At 61.6% G+C, this 24,566-nt stretch overlaps 3 protein-coding genes and 1 long non-coding RNA gene across 4 annotated transcripts; 1 reads left to right on the forward strand and 3 right to left on the reverse strand.

The window, feature by feature from the left end:
* Window positions 1-3,263, reverse strand: TRPT1 (tRNA phosphotransferase 1). Its single transcript, XM_071419626.1, is given in 11 exon segments — window positions 1-68; window positions 459-569; window positions 679-735; window positions 1,157-1,178; window positions 1,180-1,332; window positions 1,893-1,931; window positions 1,933-2,034; window positions 2,036-2,052; window positions 2,549-2,576; window positions 2,578-2,631; window positions 3,142-3,263. Coding segments are annotated over 11 exon segments (699 nt in total). The 5' UTR covers window positions 3,199-3,263; the 3' UTR covers window positions 1-9.
* A 124-nt stretch (window positions 3,264-3,387) lies between these two features.
* On the reverse strand, window positions 3,388-10,822 carry SCYL1 (SCY1 like pseudokinase 1). The gene is given in 17 exon segments (XM_071419623.1): window positions 3,388-3,628; window positions 4,189-4,388; window positions 4,494-4,577; window positions 4,695-4,892; window positions 5,130-5,203; window positions 5,626-5,816; window positions 6,474-6,631; window positions 7,106-7,128; window positions 7,131-7,218; window positions 7,573-7,680; window positions 7,884-8,042; window positions 8,425-8,580; window positions 8,819-8,909; window positions 9,017-9,231; window positions 9,471-9,593; window positions 9,970-10,113; window positions 10,546-10,822. Coding segments are annotated over 16 exon segments (2,118 nt in total). The 5' UTR covers window positions 10,684-10,822; the 3' UTR covers window positions 3,388-3,628; window positions 4,189-4,220.
* Window positions 10,823-10,989: 167 nt separating this feature from the next.
* LOC139586334 (uncharacterized) lies at window positions 10,990-18,375 on the forward strand. Its single transcript, XR_011677705.1, has 2 exons — window positions 10,990-17,391; window positions 17,832-18,375. It is a non-coding gene; the product is annotated as an uncharacterized lncRNA (long non-coding RNA).
* FRMD8 (FERM domain containing 8) lies at window positions 15,000-24,517 on the reverse strand. The gene is made up of 10 exons (XM_071419624.1): window positions 24,347-24,517; window positions 23,748-23,906; window positions 23,042-23,143; window positions 22,901-22,959; window positions 22,607-22,773; window positions 22,125-22,313; window positions 21,448-21,571; window positions 21,153-21,335; window positions 20,529-20,733; window positions 15,000-19,908 (listed from the first exon to the last, which is right to left on the reverse strand). The coding sequence occupies exons 1-10, from the start codon at window positions 24,402-24,404 to the stop codon at window positions 19,781-19,783; spliced, it is 1,374 nt and encodes a 457-aa protein (XP_071275725.1). The 5' UTR covers window positions 24,405-24,517; the 3' UTR covers window positions 15,000-19,780.
* Between the last annotated feature and the right edge of the window lie 49 nt (window positions 24,518-24,566).

Here is a 24,566-nt window from a genome sequence, read left to right on the forward strand (position 1 = left end):
CCCAAATCCTCATCCGGGGGTCTCTCCCCCGGCATCGTCCCAGGGTCCATCCAGGGGCAGTTCACACCCTGGGGGGGGGGGGGTGTGGGAATAGAGGAGCTGTTGCCATGGCAACGGGGATACCCCCCCCCCCCCCCCCCAACCCCCTGACCCCCCCCACTCCCAACCCCAGACCCCCCAAACCCCCCCCCAAACCCTGACCCCATCCAAAACCCCCTCAGCCCCCCCAATTCCCCCCCAGTTTTGGGGTCCCCCTCAAATCCCCGAGTCCCCCCCGACCCCCCCAATTTTGGGGTGCCCCCAAACTCCCCGACCTCCCCAGACCCCCAATTTCGGGATCCCTCCCCAAATTCCTGAATAATCCCCCCAAACCCTTTGACCCCCAAATTTTGGGGACTCCCCCCCAATCCCCCCGAGCCCCCCCACCCCCCAATTTTGGGGTCCCCCCCCTCTCTCACGGTGCGGCCGCAGCTGCAGAACACGCAGGAAATATTTGGGGGGGATCCGGCCCTGGGCATCCCCCGGCGTCAGGATCACCCCATTGACCGAGCGGAAAAAGGGGATCCCGTCTGTGGGGAGGGGTCGGGGGGGGTCACAGGGACATCGGGGGGGACCCCCAAACATCGGGGACCCCCCCACATATCGGGAACACCCCCAAAAATCCGGACCCTCCCTCACCCGCCAGCGCCCGGGGGCCGTCGATGATGATGGCGATCTCCGAGTCCGACCTCATCCCTGTGGGGAGGGGGATTTTGGGGGCTCCTGGGCGGTTTTGGGGGGTCCTGAGGGGATTTGGGGGGTCCTGAGGGGTTTTGGGGGGTCTTGAGAGGCTTCAGGGGGAGGTTTGGGGGGTCTCAAGGAGGATTTGAGGTGTTTGAGGGGTCCTAGAAAGGGATTTGGGGAGGCTTCAGGAAGGATTTGGGGAAGATTTGGGGGTGCCAAAGAGGTTTGGCGGGGGGGGTTCTTGGGGGGTTTAGGGGGGCCCTGCTGAGTTTTGGGGAATTTCTGGGGGTGCCCCGGGTTCTTTTTGGGGAGGGGTCGCACACCAGGGTCCACCCCGCCAGGTGAGTGCGGGGTCTCTGTGGGGTTTGGGGGTCTCGGGGGTTTTTGGGGTGTCCCGGGGGAGGTTTTTTGGGGGGGGGGGGGGGTCACTCACCGCTGCGCACGCCGGGGTCCCCCCGGCAGCCCCCCCGCCAGGTGCAGGTGTTGCCGCCCCATGGGGCGCAGCCCCCCCGCCCGGATCGGGCCCCACAGGCGGCGCCGGGTGCCGTGCGCGAGGGTCGGGGGCAGCGCCTCGGGGGTGCGCAGGGGGGTCAGCTCCAGATCCGGCACCTGCGACCCCCGGACGCGCCCCCCGGAGCAGCTGAGACCCCCAAAATCCATCCCCGGATCCTCAAAATCCAACCCCGGACCCCCAAAATCCAACCCCGGATCCCGAAAATCCCACCCAGATCTCTAAAATCCCGCCCCGGATCCACAAAATCCAACCCGGGACCTTCAAAATCCCTCCCAGATCTCCAAAATCCCACCCAGATCCTCAAAATCCAACCCAGGCTTCCCAAAATTTTGCTCGAGACACCCAAAATCCCACCCAAAATTCCACAAATCCCAGCCGGGATACCCGACGCTCCTCTCCAGATCCCCCAGCCCTCTCAGAGACCCCCAAAATCCCCCATCAATTCCCCAAATCCTTTTTCCAGTCCCCCATAAACCCCCTAAAATCTCCCATAACCCCCCCCCAACTCCCCTCTCCAGCACCCCCAAACCCCCTGAGGACCCCCCAGACCCCTCGGGACCCCCCAAAATCCCCCATAAACCCCCCCAAATCCCCTCTCCAGCCCCCCCAAACCCCTCGGGGACCCCCCCAGACCCCTCGGGGACCCCCCCCTCACCGGCAGGGAGTGCCCCTGGTTGGCCCTGACCCTCAGGGGGGTCCGGCCGGAGGGTGAAGCGACCCTTGGGGTCAGCGGCCACCACCCTGCGCACGTCGCTCTCCGAGACCCCCGCGAAGCGCCGCAGCCGCAGCAGAGCCCCCCACCTCAACAAATCCATCTGAGCCCAAAATCCCCCCCGGGACCCCCGTCAGGGCCTTTGGAGGGGTCTCCGGGGGCATTTGGGGCGTCCCTGGGGGTGTTTTGGGGGTCTCAGGGGGCATTTAGGGTGTCCCAGCGGACGTTTTAGGGATTTTGGTGTGTCCCAAAGAGTATTTAGGGTGTCACAGGGGGCATTTGGGGGTGTCCCAGGGGGTGTTTTAGGGGTCTCAGTGGGTGTTTTGGGGTCCCCAAAAGGATTTGGAGGGTCCCAGGGGCATTTGGGGTGTCCCAAGGGGCATTTGGGGTGTCCCAGGGGGCATTTTGGGGATTTTGGGGGTCCCAAAAGACTCGTGGGGTGTCTGAAGGAATGTTTTGGGGTATTTTGGGGTGAGTTTTGGAGGATTTTGGGTTAGGTTTTTGGGAGATTTTGGGGTGGGTTTGGGGGGAGAGATTTTGGGGAATTTTGGGGTGGGTTTTGGGGGATTTTGGGGGTGGGTTTTGGGGGTCTCACGCACCCGGGCCCATGGGCAGGCCCCTCGGCCTCGGCCCCGTGGCGCAGGACGTAGCTCAGGGCCTTGGACAGCCGCACCCCGGGGTCCTGGGGGGGGCCCAAAGGTGACCCCAACCCCCCCTTGGAGACCCCCAACCCATCCTGGGTGACCCCAACCCACCCCTAGGCATAGGCCACAGCCCCCCCACCAATCTTAGACCCCCAATCTTAGACCCCCTCCCCAAATCAAGCTTCAAATCCCCCTCCCCCTTCAGTACCTCCCCCTTCCCCAATTCCTGGACCCCCCCTAAATTCCCCCCGCGCATTTCTGGGTCCCCAACGTGTCCCCCCCTCACCCATGGGGTGTCCTTCCCCTTGGGTCCCCCCTCTCCCGCTCGGTGTCCTTGTCCCCCCCCCCCATTTTTGGGATTCTTGCCCTCTCCCCTTCCCATGTCCCCCCCTCCTTGCGGTGTCTCCCCCCCTCCTTGTGGTGTCCTTGTCACCTCTCCCCCGTGTCCCCCCCGACCCCCCCCATGTCCCCACCCCCCGTGAAGTGTCCCCAACCCAAATCTGGGGTCCCCTCCCCAAATTTTGGGGTCCCCCCCGCCCCCTCCCCACCTCCTCCTTCCGCCGCCGCCGCCGCTGGGCGGCGCTCGCGCCCTCCCCGCCGGCCATGCCGGGGCCACGTGACCGCGCAGCTCCCGCGCCACGTGACCACGCGGCCCCGCCCCCCGCATGACCCCGCCCCTCCGGCGCCGCGTGGCCCCGCCCCCCCCCGCGCCGCGTGACTCCTCCCCCCCGCGCCACGTGCCGGCGCTGTCACGTGTCCCCCTCACGAATTCCCGACTTCACCAAGCGCGGTCGTTGCGGGTCTGGGGGTTTTTATTACCGATCCCCCTCCCCACAAAAAAAAAAAAAAAAAAAAAAACAAAAAAACCCAAAGGGGGATTTTTACCCCCGTCCCCTCCCTCCAGGGCCCCCTCCCCACCCCTCAGTCGAGTTTCCGAGCCCCCAGTTTTTGGGGGCCCCGCGGACCCCGCCCGGCGCTTGGCCTCGAGCTCCCGGCGCCGCTGCTGCTCCCGCTGCCGCCTGCCCGGTGGGGGCCCTGAGGGGACACGGAGGTCACCGGGGGGAGTGGCATGGGGGAAAAACGGGGGTCAGGGGGATCAGAGGGACGAGTGGGGGGGACAGGTGTGTCACAAGGGGGGGACAGGGAGCGTGAGGCCCTGAGGGGGGTCCAGGGAATGGGGATTCAGGGGGATGGAGAGGTCTGGGGGTTCAGGGGGTGTTGGGGGAGCCATTTGGGGGGGGGTCTGGGGTTCCAAGGACATTGGGGAGGAGTCCCGGGAGGAGGCGGGAGCCCCTCAGGGGCATTGAGGGGTTCTGGGGAAGGATACCCAAGGGGTTTTGGGGGGTCCCAGGGGGTGGGGGGGGGGAACCCCCAGGTAGTCCCTGAGGGGGAATTTGGGGAGATCTCTGGGGTGTCTGGGGGTCGAGGGAATCTGGGGGTGTCCAGAATGGGTCTGGGGGGTGACCAGGGTGGGTCTGGGGGGTGTCCTGGGGGTCTCAGGGGGATTCTGGGGTTATCCTGAGTGTCCCGGGTGGGTCTGGGGGTTCCAGAGGGGGTCTGGAGTGGGTCTGGGGGTGTCCCGGGGGGGGTCTCACCGTGCTGGCTGGGCAGCGCCTCCCAGGCGTCCTCAGTGCCCCACTCGCCCCCCACCCCCCCACCCCCCCTCACCCTCATCACCCCCCCCCGGCCGGGGAGGGGCGCTGGGGGGGGGGCTCTGTGGGGGTGGGGGGGCTGCTGGGGGGGTCCCCAATTCCTCTGGGCTGCTGGCGGGGGGGCTCCGGGGCAGCTCCATGTCCTGGGAGGGAGGGGAGGGGGTACAGAGGTGATGAGATGGGGAGGGGGCCACACTGTACCCCCCTCCCTCCCCCCCAAAAGTGACCCCCACCCCCTCAAAACTCACCTCCAGACTCCCCCAATCATCATCCCACCCATCGGCATCTTCCAGGGGGGACTCCTCGGGGGGGCGTCTCCTCGCTGGGGGGCTCTTGGGGGGGGCAAAATGAGGGCTCAGGGGGGGTCCCCAAGGCTGGGGGGGTCCCCAAGGCTGGGGGGCTCAGGAATTTTGGGGGGGGGGCGGGATTAAAGGGGGAGGGTCACTCACCTTTTGGGGGGGCCGCAGGGCTCTCGGCCGGGGGTCTGTGGGGGTCCCAGCGTGGGGGGGGGCTGTGCCGGAGCCGCCCCCCCCCTCGCCCCCCATCAGCCGGGCGGTCAGGGAGGTGACACCGGTGACAGCCCAGGACACAGCTGCCCCCAGCCCCCCCGCGCCCCCCCCCCGGCACGGCCGCTGTGCTGGGGGTGTCTGCAGGAGGGAGGGGAGGGGGTCACGGGGTGGGGGGGACACCCCAAAACCACCCCCGTGTCCCCCCCACCCCCATTTCCCCCACCCCATCCCAATTCCTACCCTTTCCCCCAGACCTTCATTTCTCCCCCTCCCCACAATTTTAGGCCCCCTCCCCCCCAATTTTTTGGCTCCGCTGCCCCCCAGTTTTTTCCCCCCTCCCCACAATTTGTGCCCCCCCCCCCCGCAGTTTCTCACCGCCCTCCTGGACCCCCCCCGGCCTCGGCCGCTGCCTCCAGCTGCTCCAGGAAGCTGCGAATGGCCCGGAACGCCTGGGGGGGGCAGGGGGACCCCAACAGTGAGAGACCCCCTGGACCCCCCCCCTGCTTCATAGCACCCTGCCCCCACCAAGGACTCTCTCAATTTCTCCGGGACCCCCCCCCTCAAATTGCTCTGGGACCCCCCCTCCCTCAGCACCATGAGCACCCCCCCTAATTGCTGTGGGAGCCTCCTCAGCATCCCCTGCTTTGAGACCCCCCCCTCAGTGAGACCCCCCAACCCATTTCAATGGGAGCTGCAGCACCCCAAACCCCCTCCCCAATTCCTCTGTTCCCTTCTATCCCCCTTGAAACCCCCCTCCCCAATTCCTCTGTGCCCTCCCCAGCACCTAAACCCCCTCCCCTGTTCCTCTGGGTCCCCTCCCCCACACCCAGCCCCCTCCCCAAATTCCCCCAGCCCCACTCCCCGCCCTCACCTGCTGCCGAACCCCGGGGTGGGGGGTCCACGGTGAGGGCGCACAGGGGGGGCAGCACCCGGGCCGCCACCTCGGCGGGGGCATAGAAGCCGTGGGTGGCAGCGAAGGCGGCGACGGCCGCGGCCCGGGCCGGGGGGAAGGGATCCCGGGTGGCCCTGGCCAGGGCGGGGGCCAAAACCCCGCCGGCGGGTCTGGGGGGACACGGGGACAGTCAGGGGGACACAGAGAGAGGGGGGGACACAGAGGGAGGGGGGGACAGGGGGACAGTGAGAGGGGGGACAGGGGAGGGTGAGGGGGGCACAAGGGGACAGTCAGGGAGACACAGAGGGGGAATGGAACAGGGTACAGTGAGAGGGGACAGGGGACAAGATCTGGGGCGTGACAGGGGGACAATGAGGTGGAACAGTGAGGGGAGGGGACAGGGGAAAAGGGTCCCAGGTGGCCCAAACCAAGGTAGGGAGTCTGGGGGTGGGAGGGGGGGCACAGGGGAAGATAGGTACTGGTCTGCTGTAGAGGGGTTTTGGGGGGGTTCAGGGGGGTTCAGGGGGTGTCAGAGCTCACCTGGGCGGGCAGGTGGGGGGCCAGGCGCCCCAGGCACAGCAGAGGGGTTTGGGGGGGTTCAGGGGGGGGTTCAGGGGGGGTTCAGGGGGTCTCAGAGCTCACCTGGGCGGGCAGGTGGGGGGCCAGGCGCCCCAGGCACAGCAAGGGGGGGTTTGGGGGGATTTTGGGGGGGTTCAGGGGGTGTCAGAGCTCACCTGGGCGGGCAGGTGGGGGGCCAGGCGCCCCAGGCACAGCAAGGGGGGGTTTTGGGGGGATTTTGGGGGGGTTCAGGGGGTGTCAGAGCTCACCTGGGCGGGCAGGTGGGGGGGCCAGGCGCCCCAGGCACAGCGTGGCGTTGCAGCGCAGGGGGTCCCAGCGCGTCCCCACCCTGCACCCGCAGCAGCAGCCGGGGCAGCTCCCCCCCCCTGCGCCCCTCCCCCAGCTTGGGCGCCAGCAGCACCATGGACTGGGGGGGGAGGGGGGGGACAAACAGAGGGGGGGTCAGGGAGCACCCCCCAGATGGGATTTGGGGGGGAGATCCAACCCATTTGGGGGGAGTCCCCACCCGTTTTGGTGGATTTGGAAGGAGGTTCCCAGGTTTATTGGGGGAGGGGGCTCCAGGTGATTGAAAAGTTCTGCCCATTTGGGGGCGTCCCCACTGAGTCCCATCCATTTTGGGGGGTCCCCACTCAGTCCCCACCCATTTAGGGGACTACCCAGGTGATTTGGGGGTGTCCCCAGGTGAGTTTGGGGTTTGTTATTTGATTTTTAGAAAAGTTTCCAGGTGGTTTTGAGGGATCCCCAGGTAACTTTTGGGAGAGTCCCAGGAAGTCTGGAGGGCCTGGGTGATTTGGGTCCAGGAGATTCTGTGGGTCCTGGGTTATTTTTGGGGGGGTTCCCAGGAGATTTGGGGGGGTCCAGGATGATTTTGGGGGCCCACCTTGACCGTCTGCTCACGGATGCCGGGTTGGAGTCCAGGAACCCGTGGGCAACGTGGGGGAAAATTTGGGAATCCACCGTGGCCTCAGGCAGGAACTCAATGTACTCCTCGAGCTGGGGGTGGGGGGATTGTGAGAGCCCTGAACACCCCCAGGGACCCCAAAAACCATGGATCACCCCCCCATGGACCCCCCAAACCCCATAGACCGCCCCCCTCAATCCCTCCCAGTCTGATCCCACTCCCCCAGTCCTTCCCCACTGCCTCCCAGTGCTCCAGTCCCTCCCAGTCCTTCCCAGCCCCATCTCAGTCCCATCCCAGTCTCTCCCAGCACCATCCCAGTCCCTCCCAGTCCCCATCCCAGCACTCCCAGTCCCATCCCAGCACTCCCAGTCCCATCTCAGTCTCTCCCAGCACCATCCCAGTCCCATCCCAGCACTCCCCAGTCCCATCCCAGTGCTCCCAGTCACCAGCTGCAGCAGGCGCAGGCGCAGGCCCCGCTCAGGGGACGAGAAGAGCCGGACGAGGACGGGGACGATTCGCTCCTGGTACTCGGGGGGGTCCAGGACCTTCGCCACCTGGGGGGGACGGGGGGGACACCAGGGGAGTATGGGGGTTACTGGGGGGGATTTTGGGGGGTCCCACCTGCAGCAGGGGGGGCTGGGGAGGTTTTAGGGAGGGATTTTGGGGGTCCCACCTGCAGCAGGGGGGCTGGGGAGGTTGTGGGTGGGATTTTGGGTTTCAGGGATGTTTTTAGGGGGGCGTTTTGGGGGGGTCCCACCTGCAGCAGGGGGGGCAGGGCGCTGGCATCGGCACTGCCCAGCTCCAGGGCCTCGAGCAGCCTCGGGAGCAGTTTGTGCCTCCGGAAGGGCCCCGGGAGGGACTCCAGGAGAGGGGGCAGCTCCTGCAGGAACGTCCGGCGCTCCGAAGGGTCCCGGACCTGCCAGGGGGTCCCAGAAACACCCAGAGGGGTCAGGGGGGACAGCACAGGATGGGGAGGATGATGGGGATGAAGATGAGGAAGAGGATGAAGGAATAGGAGTGAAGAGGATGATGATGAGGGGACAAGGATGGGAAGAGGATGAGGATGAAAGAATAGGGATCAAAGGATGAGGATAAAGGAACAGGAATGAACATGGGAATGGGATGAGGATGAAGGGATGGATCAGGAGACAGCGATAGGGATGAGGATGATGATGAGGACGGGGAGAAGGAACAGGAATGAGCACAAAGATGAGGAGACAGGGACGAGGATAAAAGCACAGGAACGAACATGAGGGTGAGGATGGTGGAACAGGGATGAAGTGAGGCTGAAGCCACACCTGGAAGTGCTCGAGGAAGAGCCCAGTGCGCACCAGGGCACAGGCCAGGAAGGCTCCAGGGCGCTGCAGCTGCTCCAGGAGCGGCCCCGGGCCCGGCCGGGCCCCCGGATCTGCTGCCACCAGCTCCGAGAAGGGCGGGATGAGCCCGGGGGGCAGCTGGGGGGACAGGGGGGACACGGGGTCAGGGACACCCCAAGGGCTGGGGGGACAGGGGGGACACAGGGGGGACACGGGGTCAGGGACACCCCAAGGGCTGGGGGGGACAGGGGAACCCCTGAGCCTGGGGGAGGTTCTGGGGGTGAGCAGGAATTGGGTGGATCCACAAGTCTGGGGGGATCCCGGGTGTTTGGGGGTGCCCAGGGGGTTCCCAGGATTTTGGGGGGGGGTCCCTGACCTTGCCAAAGCTGCGCAGAGCCCCCGGCCGGGGGAGGGGTCCATTGAAGACCTCCCAGATGAGGCAGCCCAGGCGCCACATGTCCCCTGCCCTGGGGGGGGCCATGACAGTGGGGAGGGGGCACAGGGGACCCTGTGGTCCCCTGAACCCCCCCAATGCCACCCCTGTCCCCCTTTCCATGTCCCCATCCCAACTCACCAGGGGTCCCCCTTCCCTCGGGAGGGGTCGCTGAGCTCGGGGGGGTCCTGGGGCCGGGGGGGGTCACTGGGGGGGCGGGTGGGGGTCCCCTCACTGGTGGCCGCCACCCTCTCGAGCCCCCCCAGCTTCCACTCGCCCCCGGGGTCCACGAAGACGGCGTCGAGTCCCAGCGCGTGGTGAACGAGCCCCGAGACCCCCAGGAACGCCAGCGCCGTCTGGGGGGGGCAAAAGACCCCCCAAAATCGGTAACCCCCCCCTCACAAAAGGAACCCCTCCCACCCAGGAGCCAAAAACGTCTCAGAAACCTCCCCTGGAGACCCCCCCCACAAAATCCCGGGGATCCATCCCCCCACACACCTGGGCCCATCCAGATATTGGGGTCCCCCTGATTGCAGGGTCCCCACAAAGGTCTCAGGGACCCCCCCCCCCAGACTGTTCCCAGACCCCCCCTCACCAGCAGCCGCTGCAGCCCCCAGGCCACCTCCTGCTCGCCCGAGTCCCCGCTCGGGGGGTGCAGCCTCAGGTGCCGCCGCAGGGGGGTCACAGCCTCTGTCACCAGGTACAGGCACTGCTCCGTCTGGGGGGGACACTCAGGGTCACCCCCACATCACCCTGTCACCCCCCGTGTCCCCCCACCTCCCCCCGTCACCCCCCGTGTCCCCCCAAGTCCTTGTTTGTGTCCCTCCTTTGTCCCCTTGCTGTCCCCACCATTCCTGTCCCCCAGTGTCCCCCCCAGTGTCCCCCTGTCCCCTCCTGACCGCTCATTCCCCCTGTCACCATTGTCCTCCCATATTCCCCTGTCCCCCCACAATGTCCCCATCTCTTCATGTCCCCCCATGTCCCCCCTCAACGTCCCCATTCCTTCAGGTCCCTCCACTCACTCCCATCTCCTCACTCCCCCAATGTCCTCCCATGTCCCCGTGACCTCCCCACATTGTCCCCGGTCCTGTCACCTCCAGGCTGTCCAGGTAGCCCAGGATGTTGGGGTGCCGGAGGCTGCGGAGCCGCTTCAGCCCCGCCCGGGCCAGCGCGGTGGCACCGGGATCCACCCCCGGGCCCAGGCTGTGGGCAAACACCGACACCGGAGCGCCATCGGCCTGGGGACACGGCGACAGTCAGGGGACACGGCGACAGTCAGGGGACACCGCGACAGGCAGGGGACAGCGCGGGGAACAGCACAGGGGGAAAAGGGGGGACACTGTGGGGACACGCGGGGGCGGAGTAACGACAGGACAGGGGGACACGAGGGAACAAATGGAGATGTGGGGACAGCGGGGATGGAGACACCTGGGACCTGGCGATGGGGGACACGGGGGGAGCATGGGGGGACATACGGTGACGTGGGACAGGTGACAGCGAGAGCTGGGGCACAAAGGGATGGGGACACCGGGGGACACCGAGGGACAAGGATGGGGGTCGCGGGGACATGGGGAGGGGCTCGGGGCAGGGATGGCGGGGCCGTGGCCATGCAGGGGACAGGGAGGGGACACACGAGGGGACCCGACCCCCCCCACACACAACCCCCCCACCTTGCGACGGCCCCGCAGCAGCCGCCAGAGCGGGGCCGGGGCCGCTGGGTCCGGGAGCGGCTCCGCCTCGGGATCCGCATCGGGCGGGCCCAGCTCGAAGGGGAAGTCCCGCACCGGGTCCCGGGAGAAGAGCCACATGGCGGGGCCGGGGCCGGGGCCGCGCTCCCGGCGGCTCCCGGGGCTCCGAGCGGGTCCCGGGGCCGGAGCGGGCCCGGAGGAAGCGGCGGCGGCGCCGGGCGGGAGGATCCGGTGACGGACCTGGGGGGCGGGGCCTCAGTGAGCCAATGAAAGGCCAAGGGTGGGGTCTGGACGAGCCAATGAAAGGGCGGGGGTGGAAAATGGGCGGTACTAAGGGCGGGGCCTGGAAGAGCCAATAAGGAACTGGGGAGGGGCCTAAAAGAACCAATGAGGGGCCAGGACCGAGGGAGGGCCGGGGCGAAAAAGAGGCAAGGCCAAAACCAGCGGGAGGGGCGGGGCTTGCAAAGGACACGCGGCAGGAAGCGGCGGTGACGTCACCAAGCGGACCCAGGCCGCGTTGCTATGTCGGGGGAACAGGCAATGACGTCATATACACAGTCACCGCCCCCCCGCCCCCCCCAGCCCCAATGACGACACAAGGCCGGTCAGGACTCTGCAGTTTATTGAAGGTCCCTATTGATAGGGGGTCCTGTCACGATACTGGGGATTCCCAGCGATACAGCGCCCCCTCATGGTCCTGGGTCCTTGGCACAGGGGCCCTGTCGTGATCCAGGAGCACTGTCACGACAGGGGGTTCCTGTCTCCATCCTCCTCTTCAGAGCGATCCAGGGTCCTGTCAGGATACAAAGCCCTTGCAGAATGTGAGTTCTTATCGCGATAGACAATCCCTGTCGTGATATGGGGCACCCCCTGTCCAGGAACTGTGGGTCACCCGGTGTGGGCCTCTGGGAAAATGGGGAACAGGGGGTCCCTGTCACAATAAGGAGTCCCTGTCACGATATGAGGAGCCCTGTTACCAAGAGGGGTCCCTGTCACGACATGGAATCACCACCTCCCTGTACCATGGGGCACACAAAGCCATGTGAATAAATGAAGGGAGGGTTCCCATCACGCTAATAGGTCCTTATCACAATATGGGGGCTCCTGTCGCGATATAAGATCCCTGTCAGGATACAGGGGTCACCCTTTTCTCTGGATTGTGAGATGCCCAAGTCAAGGAGGAGAAATGGGGGGGTATCCACCAGGATTTGGGGCTCTCTGTTGTGGTATCGGGGGGTCTCTGTCGCGATAGGGCCCCAGGCCAGCAGCAGCGGCGCCGCGAGGGGTCGAACCCCGCCCCGGGGGGTCCCGGGGGTGCCACCACCGGCGCCTTTTGCTTTTTTTTCGGCCTTTTTGGGTCCAGAGGAGAAAAAGCAAAACCTGAGAAAACCAGGAAAAGTTTTCTCAGGAAAAGAAAAAACCTCCCGAAACGGGAAAAATAAAAAAACAAAAAAACCTCCCCAAATCGTCTCTGGCCCCGCCCCATGCGATATGGGGCAAAATGTGGGGAATTTGGGGCCAGAGCACACCCAAAAATGGGTGGTTTGGGGGGTTTGGGGCCCAGCATGTGCCCCCAGCGCAATTTGGGCAGAGAAATGGGGATTTTGGGTCAGAGTCACGGCCCAGACGCAAAACAGACTCAGAAACGGGGATTTGGGGTCACAGGCGCGTCCCGGTCGCAAAATTGGGCCGGAAAGGGGAATTTAGGGCGCAAAATGAGCTCAGCTCGGGGCATTTGGGGTTAATCCCGCGCTCCCGGAGCACAACGAGGTCAGAAACGGGGATTTGGGGTCGGACGCGCGATCCGGGCGCAAAACGGGCTCAGAAAGGGCCACTTTGGGTCCCACGCGCGCCCCCGGCGCAGAATTAGCTCCGAGACGGGGATTTTGGGGTTAATCACGCGCCCCCCTCGCAGCTTGGGCCGAGAACGGGGGATTTTGGGGTCGGCGCGTCCCGGGGCCCCGCCGGTACTTACTCTGCTGGCTCACCTTTTCCTGCCTCTTATTTTGGGGGGGATTTCTAGTTTTTAAGCCTTTTTTTGGAGCAAATTGTCCATTTTAGGGCGAATCAAGGCGGTTTTGGCACTGTCACTGTGGGGAGGGGAGAGAGACAACACCCAACCCCCCATCCCCAACACCTGCTCCTCCATCCCTTTGCTTTGGGGGAAAATCCAGGGAAAAAGGTTCAAAAGCTCCTCCCCCTCCCAAGGCACCATGCGAAGGCGCTGACTAAGCTTTTTTTTTTGGGTGGAAAAACCCCTGGTTTTGGTTAAAATTCGCAGCTTGGGGGCGGGCCCTACGAGCAGCGCATTCTGAGGCAATTTTAGCAATTTTGGATTTTTTTAATTGGGGGGGGGGCAAAGCAGCCAAACCCAAAGCTCCCCCTCCTCCCCTTCCATCCCTGGAGTGGCCCATTTTGGGGTGAAAGCGGCACAAATACCAATTTCTGGCTCCCTACTGTTCCTGCAGACCCTGATTTGGGGTTTTTTTGCCCCATTCTGGCTCTTGGAGGCTCCTCAGGCGGGGGCAGGGCCGGCGGGGCTGCAAAAAACACCCACGAGACCCCCCCCACATACACACACCCTGTCAGCACAATCCATGTTTGGGGGGAAAAGCGGCCGAATCGGTCAAACCGCCCGAAGGTCGCGGTTTTCCGCCGGTTTCGGGGGGATTTGGGGTCGGGAGGTGCCCGCATGCCACGTCCGGGGGGGGTCCCCGCGCTCCCCCCGCCTCCCGACGCCCCAAACCGGCCGAAATCGCCCCAAATCCGCCGCCCCTCCCCCCACCCCACCCGCGCGGGTCCCGGGGGGGCTCAGGGTGGGGGAGGGGCGCACCCGGTACCTGCCACCGCCGATTTTGGGGGGGGGGGGATTTTGCCTCAAATTTGAGGCTCCCCCGCCCCTTGCTCGCTCCTACACTTACTCGTTTTGGGGACAAAAGTCTAAATTTAAGCATTCCTGCTGCTGGTTTTGGAGAAAAAACCTGAAAACATGATTATTGTCCCCTCCCCCCACGCCTGCTCCAGCCCCTCCCTCCGCGGGGTTTTTTGGGGGGGTTTTACTTTTGTTTTCCTAAGGAAAGCTCCCGGAGCCTCATTCCTGCTCTTCCAGCTTCACTTTGGGGCAAAAAAGCTTCTTTTTGATGCTGCTGACTCCTCTCACTTGCGGCTGCGGAAAGGGCGGAAAACACCCCAAAACCGCCCCCTACCCACCAAAAACCGACCTCCCCAAAAAATGAAATTAAATCGACTCTTACTTCTCTGCATTCCCCAGATCTGGGGGTTTTCTCCTCAAATCCCTGCCGGAATCTCCTGAGCGCGTTTTGAGTGCAGACTGGCCTTTTCTGGTTAAATCCTCTTTTTTTTTGTTTTGTTTTCCCTTTCCTCGGCTTTCTCTCACCGTTTTTTTTGCCTTTTTTTCCCTGTGTTTTGCTGCTTCCCTGAGGGGGGAAAAAAACTCGAGACACCCCCTCCCTCTTTGCCCACCCCCTCCCAAAAAAACAAAAATACAAAACATTTCTTTGATCGTTTCTCTCCCTTTTTTTTTTTTTATCACCGGCCCCTCCCGCGCGACGCCTTTGGGATAAAAACAAAAGATTTTGGACACTTACTGAGCGGCGCCGGCGGGAGCGGCGGAGCCGGAGGGCGCTGGAGGAATTTGGGGGGTTTTTCCCCATTTCTGGGGAGTTTAATAGAAAAAGGGGGAAGGGGAAGGGGCGACGGCGGCGGCGCCTGAAACGACAGAACCCCAAAACCCCCCAAATCCCCCCAAAATTCCCAAACCCCCGGAGGGGGGTGGGGCCTCACCCGGCCGCTGCCTCCGGCTCCGTTTGGGGCATTTTCCTCAAATTCCTCAATTTTCCTGGCTCCGGGACCCAAATCGTGATTTTTCTTCCTTTTTCTCCCTTTATCCTTCTTTTTTTCATTATTTTTCGCTTCTATTTTCTCCTCTAAATCCTCTTTGATTTTCTTTCTCCTCTCTTCTATTCTCTTCTATTTTCTCTCTTCTGATTTTTTCCCTGTTTTCTTTCACTTCCATCTTCTCAAATTTTCAGCACTTGGGTTTTTCTTTTTTTTTCTACAATTTTCTATTTTCTTTTTTTCTAGTTTCATTTTTCTAATTGCATTTTTTTTCTATTTATTTACAGTCTATTTTCATTTTTCTATTATTTTTCTATATTCTTCTATTTGTTCGATTTTCATTTTTCTAATTTCTTCTATTTTCTCAAATTTTCTAATTATTTTTCTAGTTTCTTCTATTCTCCATTTTTCTTCTCTTTTTTTCCTATAATTTTCTATTTTCTTTTTCCATTTTTTCTATGCTTTTTCAATTTTCTTTTTTCCAATTTCTATTTTTTCAGTTTTGTTTCTGTTTTCTTTTTTCTAAGTTTTTCTATTTTCTTTTTTTTTTTCTGATTTTCTTCTATTTTCTCTCTCTCTTTTGTTCTATTTTCTGTCTTTCTCTCCTTTTTTTCCTCTCTTCTCTCTGCTCCTCCCCTGCCGCCATTTTACCAAAAAGTCCTTTTTTCCCTCCAGATGGGGCCACTGCGAAGAAAAACTTTTCCTTTCCCTGCCGACTCCATCTTCACTCTTCAGTTTTCCTGCTCTTCCCTCAAAATTGGCTCCTCTCAATCCATCCTGATCCTGAAAATGCCGCATTTCACCCCAAACCGGCCGCCCCCGCCTGCGCTGCCCGGCCCGGCCCCACTTGGGGACAAAACTACATTTTTAAAAAGCTTTAGGAGCTTTTAAAAATAAAATTCAATTTAGGAGCTTTTTTAGCAGAAAACAGCGTATCAAGCGCTTTTTCTTTCTTTAAATTAAAGAAGCTTAAAAAGCTCTTTTTTAAGTAAAATCGCCCCAGCTTTGCTCCGGCTTTTTGAAAATATCACATTAGGATATTTTAAGAATTAAAGAGCTGCGAGAGCTGCATTTTCTCCCAGAAATCGGCTTTGAAAGCAGCGATTTCTTAAAAACCAGCACTAGAAGCTTCGGTTTGAATAAAAACCAGCTTTAAGAGCTTTTTTAAGGTTTTTCATTCATTTTTTTCAATTAAAAGTGCCCCGGCTCGCCCCGGCTTTTCCCATTAGTGGAATTGCCGCAATTAAAGGATTTATATAGAAACCAAGCAGCTTTAAGAGCTCAGTTTTCCTTAAAGGAAACAGCTTTTGTCTCTTCTTTAAATAAAGATTTAAGAACTGCTTTTATGAAATAAAGCAGTCTTTGGAGCTCTTTCTATAAAATATCGCAGCTTTAAGAGCTTCTCATAGGCAATAAAGCCATTTTTTGAGCTCTCGGTAAGAAATAAAGCCATTTTAGGAGCTTTTTTTGTATAAAATCGAGCAGCTCTAAGCGATTTTGAGCCGAATTTGGGCCGTGTCGGGGCTGGTTCTCGGCCGGGCGCAGCCGGCGCGGGGCCCTCCCTTATAAGCGGCCCAGCACCGCCCCCGCGGGGGCGACAAAATAGTCCCTAAAATCGCCAAAAAAGGGCAGCAACCCCCAAAATCCCCCCCAAAATCTACCGCCCGCAGTGTGAAAAAGCTTCTTTTTTCATTATTTCACTTTTTTTACCCTTTTCTTCGATTTTTTCCCCTCACAAACTGTGCCCCCCCCCCCCCCCCCGCACGAGGCCGCGGGCCTTTGGCCGGCCCACGCGGTCCAGTACGAAAATGGTTAAATTTAACAGAGATTTTTTTTTGTTCGGTTTGGCCAATTCTGCCCTAAAATCCCTCGCTTCGACCTTCCCGGGTGGCTTAAGAGGTTTTTTATTTGGTTTTTTATTCATTCATTTTACTCTTTTTTTTTTTTTTTTTTTGCTGCGTCACGGGGCTGGGCCGCTGCCAAAAAGGCGCCGTTTCTCCTCAAAAGGGTCACAAATCTTGAGGAAAAAAAAGTTCTTGAGGGAACGCAGACCCCAAAGCCTAAATTTTCACCAGTTTTTGTTCCCCCAAAAGCCTGAACAACCCTTTTTAAACCCTTTTTTCCACCCTGATCCAGCACAGCCCTAACCACCATTTTAATTTCCTTTTCTACGACAGAAATGCATCAAAATCTTTGTGTTTCACCCCATTTCAGGCCATGCTGAGTCATGGAAGTCCCTGTTTTCAATAAATGGAATAAACCCTCACTATTTTGAGGCATTTTAAGGCATTTTTAAGGCAATTTAAAACACTTTTTTTTGGCTTTTTGAGGCGTTTCCGGGCAGGAAATGACACCCCAAGAATGCTGGCAGGGAGGGGACAACCCCCCTCCCCAACCTTTTAATTATCATTCATTAAAGCTGTTCTGGGGCTAATTAAAGCTGCTGACGAAAACAATGAGGCATTTTGGGGGTGTGGGAGGAGCTGTTCCGACATTTTTGGGGCGTTTCCTGCAGGAGAAAAATTTTCCTTATTATTATTAATTATTTTCTGGGCTATTCCACCATTAAGGCTCTCAAATGTAAATTTCCCCCCCCATTTCAGGTGCAGGAAAAGGCCTCCCCCAGAAATACCCTGATTTTAGGGAAGGCTTATCTCAATGATCATTTTTACAGCAATACTCTGCCCATTTGCAGCTGGTTTAAGCCATAATTTAAAATTTTAAATCATTTTAGCAACTCTTGACACGGTCAAAGTTCACGTTTTCTGCATGAAAATACCCCCAAAGCTGCTTTTTCCTCAGGAGCTGAGCCTGGAAAGGACATTTTAAAACATTTCCCTCTAGAAAGATGCTCTTCACCAAATCTTGAGTGTTTCTTAGGAAAAAAAAATAGAATAAAAATCAGGTTTAGATTTTTTTAAAAGCTGGGATAGCACTAAAACTTCTAAAGAGCCTCAACAGCACTTTAAGGTGAGTTTAAGCCATTTTTGGGGCACACGACACAGGTTTTGCTCTCAAAAATCACAACTAAACCAAACTCTGCAGCTTTTCAGCTGCTTTTTAAACCCAAATGGCCGCTTTTTAACCCAAAGCGGGAGGCTGCCCCTCCAGTCTCCCTAGCCCTCTTTCTTAGTAGGTTTTTGATGCAAAACCACCTCAATTCTTCATTCTAAATCCACCATTTCATTGAGACTTCCCAGCTTTTTAAAACCCGATCCTTTTTAGCGACTTTTCGCACAAAAATTACCTCACGAAAAGGGGCACGTACAGGGGGGGAACTTCATCGCGTCCCCTCCTCTGCGGGGCCCCTCAAGCCGCCGCTAAATGGGCACAAACCCCCTCCCCCCCGCTCCTCCCCTCCCCCACAGCCCCGACTTTCATTCTGCCCCTCCTCCACGCCCATTTTACAGGCAAATAAAAAGAAAATTGGGGGCGGGAACGGCCGCGGAAGGATCCGGCGGAAGGATCCGCGGGAAGGAGCCGGTGTGAAGTGACCTCCGGACATGTGGCCGGCGGAGGGATCCGCGCGCGGAGGGATCCACGAGTGATGCGTCAGTGGGCGGATCCACACGGAGACCCCGCCCCCTCACCAGGCCCCTCCCTTGGCTTTGCCGCAGTCGCCGCGGGGGCGGCGCTGGGTGCAGGAGTGCGGCGTCATCGCTCCGTGCACTCCGCATTGGGCGGGGGAAGCGCCGAGTCACCTCTGCGGCGTCCGGAGAGGCTGAATGGTTAAAAAAAATTACCCTTTTCTCCTTGGTTTTACCTCAGAAAAGCCCGAGTTCCTCCAGGAAAATATCATTTGCCTCAGAAATGGCCGACTTCGACAGAAAATGATCGGTTTCCCCAAGAAAATGTCCGGTTTTCCTCAGGAACGTTTGATTTTACCTCATCAGTGTCTCACTTCCCTCTTGAGACGTCTGGTTTGTCTCAAAAACATTTGATTTCCCTCAAGAAGTTTTGCCTTAGAAATGTCCTATTTACTTCGAAAATGTCTTCCCTCAGAAGTGTCTGATTTGTATCAAAAATGCTTCATTTCCCTCAGAAAGTTCCCGATTTGCCTCGGAAATGTCAAATTTTACCTCAGAAACGTCAAGTTTTACATCAGAAATGTCCTATTTTCCTCAGAAAAATATAATTTTTATTCAGCCATAACCCGCTCCCCCCCCAAAATGGCGCCTTCCCACGGGAACAGCTCCATGAGGCGGGGCGGGGGGGGATCTGCGTCCTTCACGATTTCCCTCAGATAACATTTATTCCAAAGCATTTCTTTATCCTATCAAATATTTATATTTTCTTCATTTTTTAGTTTCTAAATGTTGGATTTCAGAGCAGTTTCTTTGTGTTCTTTAGGCCCCGGTAACACTTACCCCTCCCACAGCACAAAACTCTCACCGGTTCTCCCTTAAAAAATCCTTAAATTTCTAAAAAGCACCTTAAGAAAATGAAATTATTCAGGACTGAGGCAGTTTTGCCGCAGAGTGGAGGCGTGTGGGGCTTAAGGGTAGAAAATTTGATATTTTGGATAAACACAGCCCTGCTGGGTGGGAAAAGGGAGGAAAATGGGGTTAAAAAGTGAAATAGGGGGATTTTGGGTGGATTTGTGAAGGTCCCAAATGGACAATGAGCAATGCCCCAAAATCAGCAGGACTTGCCCCAAAAATGGTGGAATTTGTCCCAAAGGTCTCATTAGTGCTAATGAGAGGGAGAAGCCTCCCCAACACAGAAGCCCCTGACACAGGTGACAGGTGTGATATGTGTGACACACGCGTGTCCCTGAGTCCCCAGCCCGAAATGGCCGCTCCTGTCACGTGGGGCAGCCATTTGGCTACGTTGGCCACAAACCCCCCAGAATTGGCCCCAAACCCCCTAGGACTGGCCCCAAACTGCTGCAGCTTGTCCCAAACCCCCCTAAATGGACCCCAAGCTGCCTGGAATAGGCCCCAAACCCCCCAGAACTGGCCCCAAAATGTCCCAACTCCACTGAAAGTAGCCTCAGACCCCCCAGGAACTGGTTGGAAAATGCTCTGCATGATCCAGAATCAGCTCCAAATATCCCAAACTAGATCAAACCTGTCACGAATTAACCCCAAACACCCCAAATAAGTTGCAAACCACCCTGAATCAGCTTTGATCTGCCCCAAATCACTCAGAATCATCCCCAAACTGGTACCAGACTGCCTCAAACTGCTCTGGATTGGCCCCAAATCGATCCCGATTTGCCCCAGATTCCACCAAACCCTGCCTGGGGAGAGGGGGCAGGGGGCAGTGCAGTTTATTGGGGGGTGTTGAGTACAAAGGAGGGGGGGGCTTCCAGTGCTCCCAGTCTGAACTGGGAGGGGTTTGGGGGGCTCGGGGGGGCTCAGCCCTGCTCGGAGCCGGCCCCCCCTGTGCCCCCCGCCACGGGGCTGTAGGAGCCGCCCCCGGCCCCCCCCCGGCTGAAGAAGGACGCCGAGCGCCGGGGGGGCTTCACCCGCCGCAGCTCCTGCCCTGGGGGGGACATTGGGGTGGGATTTAGGGCAGGAATCGCCTCGGGGTCGCCTGTGCCACCCCCGAGTGTCCCAATTCCCTCCCTGCCATGTTCCCTCAGACCACTCTGTACCCTGTGTCCCCTGCTTGTCAGATTCCCCCCAAGGTCCCTGTCCCCTCCCGTGTCCCCCATGTCCCTGTGACCACCCTCCCTTTCCCCGGAAGTTCCTGTGTCCCCTCCTCAACTCTATGCCCCCTATCCCCCCCAGAAGCTGGGGTCACCCCATGTGTGTGTGTCCCCATGTCCCCCTATGTCCCCCCACTGTTCTTGATGTCCCTCATGTTCCGGTTGTCCCCTATGTCCCTGATATCCCCCTTGTCTCCATGTCCCCCATGTCCAGCATGTTCCCTGTTGTCCCCCATGTCCCCCCCCGCCCATGACCCGGATGTACCCCATGTCCCTTAAGTTCCGAACGCCCCCCATGTCCCCGCTGTCCCCCATGTCCCGAATGCCCGCCATGTCCTGAATGCCCGCCATGTCCTGAATGCCCCCCATATCCCGGATGTCCCCAATGTCCCCGATGTCCCGAATGCCCCCCAAGTCCCTGCTGTCCCCCATGTCCCGCTGTCGCCTGTCGCACCCTCCCGCACGTAGTCGATGGTCGCGAGGCGCTGCAGGCGGGGCCGTGTCACGCTCTCCTGCCGCCGCAAGGGGGCGCCACGCGGGCCGGCCGCCTCGGGGGGCGTGGCCTCAGCGCCGGCGGGGGGCGGGGCCTGTTCCTCGGGGGGCGGGGCCGCCCCGCCCAGCTCGATGCAGCACTCGATGAGGGCGCTCATCAGCTCCGCCTGGGGGCGCTGTCAGCACCAGACCGAGACCCCCCGGGACCCCCCAACCTTCCCCCCCCCCGGGATGCCCCCCTAGAGACCCCCCGGGACTCACAAACCCACCCAAGGCACCCCAAACCCCTCTGGGAACCCCCCCAGGGACCCCCAAAACCCCCCCGGGACCCCCAACACGACCCCCTTGGGAACCCCAAGCACACTGCAGGGATACCCAAACCAACACCCCTTGGATCATCCCAGGACCCCCAAACCCACACCTGGGGCCTCCAAACTATCCCTCAACACCCCCAAACCGACCCTCCCAGGATCCCCAAACACCCCCAAACTGATCCCCCAGGGACCCCACCCAGCTGCCCCCTAAAGCGCTCCCAAACCCTCCCCCTGCTCCCCCCAAATTCCCCCCCAGAGCCCCCCACTCGCACCTGCGGGGAGAACACGCGCAGCAGTCGGTTCACGGGGGCTCCCTCGTGGTCCCCATCGAACTCCAACCACAGCTGGGGGGGCTCCGTGGGGTCCCCCTCCTGCCCCGCGGGGTCGCCGTCCTGCCCCACGGCCCCCACCAGCTCCCAGCACAGCTCGGGGTACGTCAGGGACAGCAGCACATGCTGGGGGGCGGCACGGGGCGGGGGGGTCACCCACAGAGTCCCCCTGACCCCCATCCTGCCCCCACAGAGCCCCCCTGAGCCCCATCCTGCGCCCCCCAGCCCCCCCCAATACCTTCTGGCGGGGGTCAATGATGGTGACCCCCTCGAGCCCCACGGCCACGCTGACGGGGCGCAGCCCCCCCCGGGCCAGCAGCCCCCCCGACGGCCGCTCAATGGCTCCTGGGAAAAAGGCACACCTGGAGAGGGGGGGGGACACACCTGGGTCACCCCCAACCCCAAATTCTGGGTCCCCCCCAAATTCATGGGGTCCCCAGGTGCAGTGTGGGGTGAAGATGCTGGGGGCAATACCTGAGGGCCTGGATATGGAGGAACTTGGGGGTCTAGAAGGAGCCCTGGGGGGGTCACTGTGGGTCTGGGGGAGTCTGTGGGGCTCAGATATTGGGGGGTCCCTGGGAGAGCTCCCTGGGGGTCTGTGGGGCACATTGGATATCTCTGGGCGGCAGGACAGGTGGAGGGGGGGTTCTTTTGGGGTTCCCTGTTGATCTGGAGGGGGTCCCCATCAATCTGGGGGGGTGTCCCTGAGGTTTGCAGGTGTCCCTGGAAGGGGTCTTGGTGAGGTTCCCTGAGGGTCTTGGGGGCATCAGTGGGAGGTGTCCCATGGGGGGTGTCCCATAGGGGTCTCTAAGTGGGAAGTGTCCCATTGAGGTGTCTCATTTGGGATGTCCCCTGGGGGTCTCTAACTGGGGGGTGTCCCCTGGGGGTCTCTAACCGCGGTCTCCCCCCCCTCACCCGTAGCCGGGCAGGGCGTGGCAGCGGCGCAGGAAGTCCCGGTACAATCCGGCAGGGGGCGCCTCGGGGCCCGGCGCACGCGCAAACGCCTCGAGCAGCCGCTGGGCGGGGCCCGGCTCCCGCGAGCGCCGGAACAGCGCCCCCCAGCGGGCAGGAGGACCCGGCGGCAGCAGCTCCCCCAGCAGCGGCCTGGGGGGGACACCGGGCGCTCAGGAGGGGACCGGGAGGGGCACGGGCGGAACATGGGGCTCAGGGGGTACCGTGTGGCCGGGGGATGGAGGTCCCGTGGGGTGGGGAGGTCCCGGAGGGGATCCCGTGGGTGGGTCCCAGGTGTGGAGGGTCCCAGGTGGAGGGGATCCCGTGGGTGGTCGCGTCCCAGGTGGGGTCCCAAAGGGAGTGCCAGGGGTTCCCATGGGCAGGGGTCCCGTGGGCAGGGGTCCCGTGGGCGGGGGTCCCGTGGGCAGGGTCTGGCCGGTGCTGACCGCAGGCTGAGCTCCGTGTGCCGGCCGGGCTCGAAGGGCCCCAGGCGCAGGCGGCAGCTGAGCCCCCCCAGCTCAGCCGCCTCGGGGGGGTCCACGGGGTAGCGCCCCCCCTTCAGCTGCTCCCGCGCCTCCTCATAGAGCAACCGCAGCAGCTCCTCCTCCTGCAGCTGGGAGCCACAGACACCCCCAGGTCACCCAGAGAGACCCCTGAACCACCGCAGACCCCTCCCTGAACCCCCCCGTGTCCCCCTGCCATAGATCCCCCCACACCGGGGACCCCCCTGTCCCCCTCACCTCCAGCTCACGGCTCTTAGGGAAGAACACGTTCCTGCGCAGCTGCAGACACGGCTCATCTGGGGGGGCAGGGGGTCAGTGGGACCCTCGAGGGGACCCTCCCGTCCCCAAAGGGTCCTCCCCTGACCCCCCAGCCCTCACCTTGGGCGATGGCCGCGGGCGAGCCGAGGCTGAAGCGCAGCAGCAGCTCCGGCCAGTGCCGGACCAGGCGCAGGGGTCGGTGCCGCGGCTTCAGCTGCACCTCTGGGGGGGACGCAGGGCTGGCACCCACCTGGGGACCCGCGGAGACCCCCACAGGGACCCTCGCGGGCATAGGGACCCCCCCCCACCCCATCCTCCAAGGGGATCCTCCCGTCTCCCTGTCCCTCATGGGACCCTCCAATGTCCCCTCCTCAGTGAGCAGCTCCGCTCAGAACCGAGCTGTGACCCCACGACCCCCCCATATCCCCATGGTCCCACTTCCCCTCTGTGTCCCCCTGTCCCCGCAATGTCCCCGTGTCCCCCCATGTCCCCTGTCCCCCCAATGTCCCCCTGGTCCCCCAATGTCCCCCTGTCCCCCCTCACCGAACAGTTCCGACCCCAACCACAGTGCGAGCTGTGACCACGCCATGTCCATGTCCCCCCAATGTCCCCGTGTCTCGCAATGTCCCTGTGTCCCCCCATGTCCCCATGTGTCCCTCGGTCCCCCATGTCCCCCTGTCCCTCCATGTCCCCATATCCCCCCATGTCTCCCTGGCCCCCCAATGTCCCCATGTCCCCCCATGTCCCCCTGGCCCCCCAATGTCCCCATGTCCCCATGTCCCCATGTGTCCCCATGTCCCCCCATGTCCCCCTGTCCCCCCCTCACCGAGCAGCTCCGACCCCAACCACAGCGCGAGGGCGTCGCCGGCGGCGGGCGGGAGGCGCAGCGCCCCCTGCAGGCGGCGCAGCAGCTCCGCGGCCGTGGGGCCCGGGGGCGGCTCCAGCGGCAGCGGCAGCGCCGACCCGTCCGGCAGGTACAGCAGGGCTGGGGGCGCCGGGGGGCGTCAGACCCCCCCGGGACCCCCACATAACCCACGGGATCCCCCGGGACCCCCGCACATCCCCCGGGACCCCCACAACTCCCAACAAGCACCGCCTCCCCCGCACTGACACAGCCCCGGCAGGTGCAGCAGGGCTGGGGGCGCCGAGGCCCCTGAGACCCCCACCCAGAGAACCCCAAACCCACTCGGGACCCCCAAACCTGCCCCGGGACCGCCCACCCCCCAGTCTGACACACCCCGGGACACACCCAAAGGACGCACGGGGGTCCCACGGCCACGCCCTCCCCCAGACCACCCCCCCAAAGTGTCCCACGGTCCCCCGGGGGTCTCAAAGCTCCCCACGACCCCCACCCACGGGGGTCCCACGGCCACGCCCATACCCGGACTCGCGGCCCCACCCACTCCCGTGGCCCCGCCCCCTCACCGGCGGCGCCCGGCGGGGCGGACGCGCCCTCCCCCTCCGCCTCCCCCTCCCCGTCCATGAGCGGGGTCACGGAGGGGTCACCGTGGGGTCACCGCAGGGTCACGGCTCCGCGCGCTCCTCGCGCCGGTCCCGCGCGCGGGGCGGAAGCGCCACGGGTGGGCGGAGGGGGCGGGGCCGGCAGGATGACGTCACTGTGAGGGCGGGGCCCGGGAGAGGCGGG

Source organism: Agelaius tricolor, unplaced genomic scaffold (assembly GCF_023055355.1).
Source record: "Agelaius tricolor isolate 1412-34295 unplaced genomic scaffold, bAgeTri1.0.p SCAF_112, whole genome shotgun sequence".
Classification (NCBI taxonomy): domain Eukaryota; kingdom Metazoa; phylum Chordata; class Aves; order Passeriformes; family Icteridae; genus Agelaius; species Agelaius tricolor.

Coding starts and splice junctions, on each gene's coding strand:
- FRMD8 (XM_071419624.1), bottom strand. CDS start 24,404: ATGGACGGGGAGGGGGAGGCGGAGGGGGAGGGCGCGTCCGCCCCGCCG. Junction 23,907..24,346: donor CGCCCCGCCGGGCGCCGCCG/GTGAGGGGGCGG, acceptor CGGCGCCCCCAG/CCCTGCTGTACCTGCCGGAC. Junction 22,774..22,900: donor CTAAGAGCCGTGAGCTGGAG/GTGAGGGGGACA, acceptor TGTGGCTCCCAG/CTGCAGGAGGAGGAGCTGCT.